At 43.8% G+C, this 10,000-nt stretch overlaps 2 protein-coding genes across 5 annotated transcripts in view; one reads left to right on the top strand and one right to left on the bottom strand.

Annotated features, from left to right (window-relative positions):
* Positions 1 to 10,000, bottom strand: part of LOC128693145 (uncharacterized) — a 256,813-nt gene that overhangs the window by 187,493 nt on the left and 59,320 nt on the right. The gene's annotated exons all lie outside the window — the stretch shown is intronic.
* The window catches only part of CrzR (corazonin receptor), a 59,055-nt gene that overhangs the window by 45,111 nt on the left and 3,944 nt on the right, over positions 1 to 10,000 (top strand). Inside the window, exons 4-5 of the mRNA XM_053782732.2 lie at positions 5,876 to 6,072; positions 9,850 to 9,986. Coding sequence (XP_053638707.1) covers positions 5,876 to 6,072; positions 9,850 to 9,986 — 334 coding nt within the window. The remainder of the gene's footprint in view (positions 1 to 5,875; positions 6,073 to 9,849; positions 9,987 to 10,000) is intronic.

The raw sequence follows: 10,000 nt of genomic DNA, 5'->3' as shown, positions 1-10,000 counted from the left end.
GTTATGAATACTGGAACAGACTATTCACTCAGGTTTTACATGTAAAACATAACAGTCTTTTAATAACTGGTAGAACAAGGCACTTTGCTAACATCGGATTCAGCTGGATATTGTGCAAGTTGAAGCTACGGGAACACTATCGTACCAACCAGAACCTGTGACAAAAACAGGGCACAACAGTATTATTATTATTATTCTTATTATTATTATTATTATTATTAGTAGTAGTAGTAGTAGTAGTAGTAGTAGTAGTAGTAGTAGTAGTAGTGATAGTAGAAGTAATAGTAACAGTTGTAGTGGTAGTAATAATGGTGATAGTAGGAGTGGTAGTAGTCGTAGTAGTAGTAATAGTGATAGAGGCAGTAGTAATAGTGGTAGTAGCAGTAGTATAGTCGAAGTAGTAGAAGACGCAGTAGTAGTAATAGTGGTAGTAGTAGTAGTAGATGTGGTAGTAATAGTAGTAGTACTTACAGTAGGATTTCTAGCTGTGAAAAACCAGCTCTAATTCTGTCTTCTTTAGTGACATCAATACACGTTTTTCCATACGTCACTGTGTTACTGAGGCTCAGCCCAGGTTTTCAAGTGGGCAACGTAGCCGACGGTGGCAGTGGAGACCGGCGGTGGCAGTGGAGACCGGCGGTGGCAGTGGAGACCGGCGGTGGCAGTGGAGACCGGCGGTGGCAGTGGAGACCGGCGGTGGCAGTGGAGACCTGCTAGACGCAGCTTCCCTATACCGTCAGCTTTTACAAAGCTCCACTATAAAGACCGATTTTTTTTTTACTGTAAATATAAATGTCAAAATCCTTCCGATATTACATAGCGAGTGAAAAAGTCTTTATTGTACTCGTTGTACTATTTTGGATAAACTTTTTCAATTGCATTTCCAAAAAACGTGATGTATAGAATAGCTCCATAGTAGAGCTTACAGAATTACACTGATTTCATCTACGTCGACAGACTGAGGTAGACAGATTGTAGACCAGTAGACCAATTATTTTGAGCAGCGAGTCCACAGCTCTTTCTTAGATAAGCTCTACAGGCGCGCTCTCCTTTCGATAGAAAGCTCTTATTATATTTAGGGGTGAGTGTTAAAGCCATAGTGGCCGTAAAGTGCCTCTGTAAATAGGATTTAATCGGGTTTGATCCGAGGAACAGGAGCATGTCAAATGGTAAATGGTTAACAATCTCTCAGATTGGCGTTTTCGATCGTTTTGAAAATCAAGGGATGTTAAATAAACTCTCTAAGTCTAGTAGTATCTAAATCTAAGTTTGTAGCCAGTCAGGCAGTCTTGTATCATCAAATTCGCTTTTGAACTAAAGTAAGAAATGACTGAGGAGATAGAGGTGAAACCCAAAAATTTTGCTTCAAGCACGCTGGAACTTTATCAATAACATCAGCAATAACATCAAGAATATCAGCAATAACAACAATAACATCAGCAACATCAGCAATAGCATCAACAATAGCATCAGCAATAACATCAGCAATAACATCAGCAATAACATCAGCAATAACATCAGCAATAACATCAGCAATAGCATCAGCAATAACATCAACAATAGCATCAGCAGTAACATCAGCAATAACATCAGCAATAACATCAGCAATAACATTAATAGAATCAGCAATAGCATCATCAATAACATCAATAACATCAGCAATAACATCAACAATAGCATCAGCAGTAACATCAGCAATAACATCAGCAATAACATTAATAGAATCAGCAATAGCATCAGCAATAACATCAATAACATCAGCAATAACATCAACAATAGCATCAGCAATAACAACATCAGCAATAACAACAACAACAACAGATAAACTTACAAACAAAAAACAACCTTACTAACACATGTACCTAATAATTTAACAGCTCCAAGTCTGAGCCATCTTCCACCACCACAGCTGTGTCCCTCTCTAAATCATGAGAGAATGCAAGACAAGTGTCACCAGCAAACGGTTTACAAATCTAGGAAGGATCGATAAAACCAAGAGGACCGACCTCCTCATTGGCTGTGTCTTCTGTTTGCCTCATCCAGCACAACGGAGGAATTCCTTTTGAGAGGTAGATAGGTGGAGAGTCAGACAATGATGCCGTGTCATGCTTGTCTGAATTTCAATGAAGGTTTGGGAGAGAAAGGGGGAGGTGTGTTGGCATCTCAGGTAGGAGGGGATGATAGATTACGTCGGGGGGGGGGGTGAATGATATGCTAGAAAGGGTAATGACAGATAATATGGGAACTGATATATCACGAAGGGATCGTGATTGATTAGCGTTGGGACTCGTAAGTCCGATGGAGATTTGTAAATAAGGAACGAGGCCTAATTTATGTGACTACGTTCCTCTGGCTGTCTCTCTGTCTCTATCCCTCTCCCTCTCTCTCTGTTCCTATCCCTCATCTCTCTCTCTCTCTCTCTCTCTCTCTCTCTCTCTCTCTCTCTCATATATATATACATCACTCATCACACACAAAAGCGTAATCAGATCCACTGAGTAAAGCCCTGTGATGCATGAAAGAAGGAAGAATTAGGCTGGCTTGGCTAGCAGTGTGTAATAATCTGGCTTGGTCTTGTGAATGCTCTGCCCATTGTAACTTTGGCAGTTGTTCTCCTCTTAACGTCTCCTCTTATTGATATTACGTCCCACACACTTTCATGAGTTGCCGCTCCCTCCAGCACTTGACTTTTCTCAGTACCATATAATACTAAGTTAGCTCTTTCTCTCTCTCTCTCTCTCTCTCTCTCTCTCTCTGATAATATTCGTTTTATAATGGGAGAGAGAGCATGTGTGTTTGTGTGTGCGTGTGTGCGTGTGTGTGCGTGTGTGCGTGTGTGTGTGTGTGTGTGTGTGTGTGTTTACTTATCTGATTGTCCTCACCTACTTTTGTTGACAAAGGGTCGAATTACAGCCTCAGATCTGCCCTTTCTCTGACCCTCACCAACCATCGACTTCAAATTCCTGCCTCTCCAGTGTTCTGCCATACTTGTTCTTAAAACTTTGAAATGGTACTTGCTTCCTCCACGTATTTGCCATACCTGGCACCTACCAGGAGAGTGTTCCGGGGGTCAACGCCCCCAGACTGAGAAAGTATTTTATGACCAACCTGATCGTTAATCAGCCTTTTCAGAGGCAAACTGTAACCTCAAGTTTCTTTTCGCGTCCCAGACAGCCTTTTTCTTTCCACCTGTTTAATCTCTAAATTTTCAGGACGTCTAGAATGATAAACGTTCAGAACGTTTTTTAATAGTTTAACACGTTTTATGGCCTCTTATTCTTTCAGAGTATCGGGTTAAATATTTATTTTTATAAGATTATTTAACCTTATAGGGTAATTTAACATTCTTATCTAACCTACTCTAACCTAAGATAACTAATAATAAATTAAATAACATTTTTAAATTTAGAGAAAGTCTTAGAAAACTGACATTGGAAAATAAAACGTAATCAAATTAAAGCCTTAACAATTCTCTCCTCGCTGACACCCACAATTCTCTCCTCGCTGACACCCACAATTCTCTCCTCGCTGACACCCACAATTCTCTCCTCGCTGACACCCACAATTCTCTCCTCGCTGACACCCACAATTCTCTCCTCGCTGACACCCACAATTCTCTCCTCGCTGACACCCACAATCCTCTCCTCCCTGACACCCACAATCCTCTCCTCCCTGACACCCACAATCCTCTCCTCCCTGACACCCACAATCCTCTCCTCCCTGACACCCACAATCCTCTCCTCCCTGACACCCACAATCCTCTCCTCGCTGACACCCACAATCCTCTCCTCGCTGACACCCACAATCCTCTCCTCGCTGACACCCACAATTCTCTCCTCGCTGACACCCACAATTCTCTCCTCGCTGACACCCACAATTCTCTCCTCGCTGACACCCACAATCCTCTCCTCGCTGACACCCACAATTCTCTCCTCGCTGACACCCACAATCCTCTCCTCGCTGACACCCACAATCCTCTCCTCGCTGACACCCACAATCCTCTCCTCGCTGACACCCACAATCCTCTCCTCGCTGACACCCACAATCCTCTCCTCGCTGACACCCACAATCCTCTCCTCGCTGACACCCACAATCCTCTCCTCGCTGACACCCACAATTCTCTCCTCGCTGACACCCACAATCCTCTCCTCGCTGACACCCACAATCCTCTCCTCGCTGACACCCACAATCCTCTCCTCGCTGACACCCACAATCCTCTCCTCGCTGACACCCACAATCCTCTCCTCGCTGACACCCACAATTCTCTCCTCGCTGACACCCACAATTCTCTCCTCGCTGACACCCACAATCCTCTCCTTGCTGACACCCACAATCCTCTCCTCGCTGACACCCACAATCCTCTCCTCGCTGACACCCACAATCCTCTCCTCGCTGACACCCACAATCCTCTCCTCGCTGACACCCACAATCCTCTCCTCGCTGACACCCACAATCCTCTCCTCGCTGACACCCACAATCCTCTCCTCGCTGACACCCACAATTCTCTCCTCGCTGACACCCACAATTCTCTCCTCGCTGACACCCACAATTCTCTCCTCGCTGACACCCACAATTCTCTCCTCGCTGACACCCACAATTCTCTCCTTGCTGACACCCACAATCCTCTCCTCGCTGACACCCACAATTCCCTCCTCTCTGACACCTACAATTCCCTCCTCGCTGACACCCACAATTCTCTCCTCGTTCGTCAGCTGCCTAACTTCTGTTATCAATCTCTCCCTTAAATTTGAAAATTGCTGAAGTTTCTTAACACCCTCTATCAGGAGGCGGCTTCCTGCTGGCGCTGCATACTCTATGATGTGCCTGACATACCACACAAACAAGCTTCCAACTTTTTCCTTGTTAAATTTTTTATATGCCAGATACATACTGAAAAGTTCACACAATTAATGTTTTTCTGGTAACACGTCTTAAGGTAACACGTCTTAAGAGCAGCACCTGTTAAAGTGTATTCCATGGCACTTGATTTGACCTCATTCAGTATCCCTCTGCTTGGCACTTATTTTGATTATATATTCTCCACTATTCTAGCCACGTTCTGTAAATCATCTAGTAGCGCCTTTAAATCATCTTACAGTAACTTTAAATCATCTCGTAGCGTGTTTAAATCATTTCGTTACGTGTTTAAATCATGTGGTAGCGTCTTAAACCGTCTCGTAGCGTCTTTAAATCATCTCGTAGCTACTCCCATCTTCAGTAACACGTACAATGCAGTTTTATACGATAGGTAATATTTGTAGACAAGGAGGATCAAGGTTTTAGTTACAGATATTTGATGCCTCCTCTCTCACCGTCACTTTCGCTCTCTGTTCTCCAGTGACGGACTGAAACGTCGTCATAAGCGTCTCTCTCTCTCTCCTATGTACGGGTTATTTGTGTATTGTTCCAGTCACGTTATTGTGCCTTTTTGTTCCTCAAGAGTTGTTTATATATTCAACACTACAAAAGATTATGTCTCTCTTATGAAAATTACCTTCAAAAGCCCCTGAATGCAAAGACAAAAGTCACATCATACTGTTGATAAAACGTGTCGGTCTTTGTAGACAGTCTACATACAGCGAAATGTTGTGCTAGTCCAGGCTCTTTTTTCTGCATATTTGTCGGGTGATACTCTAGGTCATTCAAAATTACTGTTGCTGGTACTTTGTTTTGCTTGTGAGGAATTATAACATAATCAAAGAGGAGCACTGAAGCAGGTCTACTGGCCCATACTAGGCCTGTTTTTTCAAGTTAGTGATGGTTAAGGCTTCCTTGTGGGTACGGATTTATTGCTGAAGATAATCTTAACTGTAACTACATTTGTTAGTGAAGGGATATAAAAAAATGAATGTCCTCTCGTCCGTATATTCCGCAGAGAGCGAGAAAGTGTTCAGGAACGAGCGTACCACCTTGGGGAACACCTGCCCAGAGTTCAACCGCCGAAGACTCCTGAGGAAGGCCAAGATGAGAGCCTTGAGGATCTCTGTGGTGATCGTGCTGGCCTTCGTCATCTGCTGGACTCCCTACTACATGATGATGATCATCTTCATGTTCACTCAGGTCGAGGAAAATGTGAGTACAGGTGAAAGTGAGGATGAATTGTGTGTTTGGTGCATGTGAAGCAATGTTCGGTCTGTGTGGATCGGAGCAAATAGAAGTGGAGGTTCGATTCTCCGTCTGTCTATTGCAAGAAAGATCAGGTACCCAGGTTTAGGTAACGATAGAGCATCTTACGAATTGTCTTCTCCAAGGAGACGGATAGATTGAAGTGGTGGAAATCTGTCAATTCCCTCCCATGCTGTCCCATGTTGTCCCATGCCCTTCCATGTCCTGCCATGCCCTGCCATGCTCTCCCATACAGTGTAGTGTTGGTAATAGTGATTCTGGTGTCCTCTTTTTATTACTCATTTTCCTCTTATTTCACAATATATGGAATTTCTTTAGTAAATTTCTTAGTTTTTGTCAATCTCTCTCTCCCCTACTTTCTCTCTCTCTCTCTCTCTCTCTCTCTCTCTCTCTCTCCTATTCATATCCCCCGGTCTTGTCTGCTCACTCACAGGCCGCACCAATTAGCAAGGAAGTTACCACTAAAATATTACCCACAAATTATCCCGTTTCTGCACGACTAATTACACGAAGCGAAACACAGAAAAAAATTGCTAAAATGAAAATATTCTTTATTTTTCACGAAAGAAATAAACGTTAATTTATTCGGCCAGAAAATAAATAAACCAAATTCTAGTCAAAGGGAGAATTGCATGAAGTGTTTCTTCAATTAACAGAGGAAGGGCAGAGTATTTTTCCCCGGATAATTTCACTGTTGTGGTTGGCAACTCATTTCGAAATTTCGTGAGTTGGTATTTATAGGTATAATTTAAGTCTCCTCTAGCGTCATTTTTCCCTCCTGAGACAAATCGCTCTCTAACGAGCCTGTAATTTATTAAAAAAAATCTCTCCACCAAGTGAGACACTGGTTATTATTAAATTGGCCTTCTTGTTTATATATATATATATATATATATATATATATATATATATATATATATATATATATATATATATATATATATATATATATATATATATATATATATATATACATATATATATATCTTAGTGGATGTGGGTTAATGATCACTCGGTTTTGTTTTTGTTTTCCTCTCCCATGAGTGTGTGTGTATTCTGACTAGTCGTTAAGAGTGATCCTGTGTCGTTGTTACGCACTTTAGTCGCTGGGGACAACAAGCGTGAGTAATGAGTCATTGGAGAGGGGGATGGGCTGTTTTAATGGAAAAATGTGTCACACCCACACACACACACACACCCACACACACACACACACACACAGAAACGAGGCACTAAACTACAGACCTGTGTCTCTGACATGTATTGTGTGCAAAGTCATGGAGAAGATTATCAGGAGGAGAGTGGTCGAACACCTGGAAAGGAACAAGATTATAAATGAAAACCAGCATGGGTTCATGGAAGGCAAATCTTGTATCACAAACCTCCTGGAGTTTTATGACAAGGTAACAGAAGTAAGACACGAGAGAGAGGGGTGGGTAGATTGCGTTTTCCTAGACTGCAGGAAGGCCTTTGACACAGTTCCCTACAAGAGATTAGTGCAGAAGCTGGAGGATCAGGCGCACGTAAAAGGAAGGGCACTGCAATGGATAAGGGAATACCTGACAGGGAGGCAGCAACGAGTCATGGTACGTGAAGAGGTATCACAGTGGGCGCCTGTTACGAGCGGGGTCCCACAGGGGTCAGTTCTAGGACCAGTGCTATTTTTGATATATGTGAACGACATGATGGAAGGAATAGACTCTGAAGTGTCCCTGTTCGCAGATGACGTGAAGTTGATGAGAAGAATTAAATCGGACGAGGATGAGGCAGGACTGCAAAGAGACCTGGAGAGGCTGGACATGTGGTCCAGCAACTGGCTTCTCAAATTCAATCCAGCCAAATGCAAAGTCATGAAGATTGGGGAGGGGCAAAGAAGACCGCAGACAGAGTATAGGCTAGGTGGACAAAGACTACAGACCTCACTCAGGGAGAAAGACCTTGGGGTGACCATAACACCGAGCACATCACCGGAGGCACACATCAACCAAATAACCGCTGCAGCATACGGGCGCCTGGCAAACCTGAGAATAGCGTTCCGATACCTTAATAAGGAATCGTTCAAGACACTGTACACTGTGTATGTTAGGCCCATACTGGAGTATGCAGCACCAGTCTGGAGCCCACACCTGGTCAAGCACGTCAAGAAGTTAGAGAAAGTACAAAGGTTTGCAACAAGGCTAGTCCCAGAGCTCAAGGGAATGTCGTACGAGGAAAGGTTAAGGGAAATCGGACTGACGACACTGGAGGACAGAAGGGTCAGGGAAGACATGATAACGACACACAAGATACTGCGGGGAATAGACAAGGTGGACAGAGATAGGATGTTCCAGAGAGGGGACACAGGGACAAGGGGTCACAACTGGAAGCTGAAGACTCAGACGAGTCACAGGGACGTTAGGAAGTATTTCTTCAGTCATAGAGTTGTCAGCAAGTGGAATAGCCTAGCAAGTGAAGTAGTGGAGGCAGGAACCATACATAGTTTTAAGAAGAGGTATGACAAAGCTCAGGAAGCAGAGAGAGGATCCAGTAGCGATCAGTGAAGAGGCGGGGCCAGGAGCTGAGTCTCGACCCCTGCAACCACAATTAGGTGAGTACAATTAGGTGAGTACACACACCAATAAACACAAACACACTGTAGTCTAGGTGGCCAAAGACTGCAAACTTTACTCAAAGAAAAAGATCTTGGGGTGAGTATAATACCGAGCACATCTCCTGAGGCGCACATCAACCACATAACTGTTAAGAGAAATCGGCCTGATGACACTGGAGGACAGGAGAGTTAGGGGACACATGATAACGACATACGAAATACTGCGAGGAACTGACATAGATGGGACATAGAAACAAGGGGTCACAATTGGAAGCTGAAGACTCAGATGAGTCAAAGGAACGTTAGGAAGTATTTCGTCAGTCATAGAGTAGTCAGGAAGTGGAATAGTCTAGGAAGTGATGTAGTGGAGGCAGGAACTATACATAGCTTTAAGACGAGGTATGATAAAGCTCGTGGAGCAGGCAGAGAGAGGACCTAGTAGCGTTCATTGAAAAGGCGGGGCCAGGAGCTATGACTCGACCACAAATAGGTGAGTACACACACACACACACACACACACACACACAAGGTGGACAGACAGGATGTTCCAGAGATGGGACACAGAAACAAGAGGTCACAATTGGAAGTTGAAGACTCAGATGAGTCAAAGGGATGTTAGGAAGTATTTCTTCAGCCATAGAGTTGTCAGGCAGTGGAATAGCCTAGAAAGTGACGTAGTGGAGGCAGGAACCATAAATAGTTTTAAAACGAGGTTTGATAAAGCTCATGGAGCAGGGAGAGAGAGGACTCAGTAGCAACCAGCGAAGAGGCGGGGCCAGGAGCTAAGACTCGACCCCTGCAACCACAAATAGGTGAGTACAAATAGGTGAGTACACACACACACACACACACACACACACAAACTTCTCTAGGCAACAAAACTACTTAATTATTCAGTAAAGTTACGACAGCAAGAACCAAGCGTAGTTTTAAGACTAGGTACAGCACATCCTACGCACCATAAAGCCTTGAAAAACTACTCTTTCGAGTTCAAAAGTCTAAATCAAGAGCGGAGGCTTGAACACCCCCCCCCCCACCGTCCTGAAAAAAAATGTGGGAAGACACAAAATAATGAGCGTACAGACAAATGGTCCAGAGTCACAATAATGACTGTTGTGTGTCTTCACCTGTAGGTGGCGGCGGAGCTGCAGTCTGGCATCTTCTTCTTCGGCATGTCCAACAGTCTGGTGAATCCTCTCATTTACGGCGCCTTCCACCTGTGCAGGTGCCACAAGCGCAAGGCATCGCTCAACCTCATCATTATCAACAGGTATACATCTAGTG

Source organism: Cherax quadricarinatus, chromosome 28, assembly GCF_038502225.1.
Source record: "Cherax quadricarinatus isolate ZL_2023a chromosome 28, ASM3850222v1, whole genome shotgun sequence".
In the NCBI taxonomy this organism is placed as follows: Eukaryota; Metazoa; Arthropoda; class Malacostraca; order Decapoda; family Parastacidae; genus Cherax; species Cherax quadricarinatus.
The sequence above is the reverse complement of the archived record's forward strand: the minus strand, read 5'-3'. Positions and strand labels throughout refer to the sequence as shown.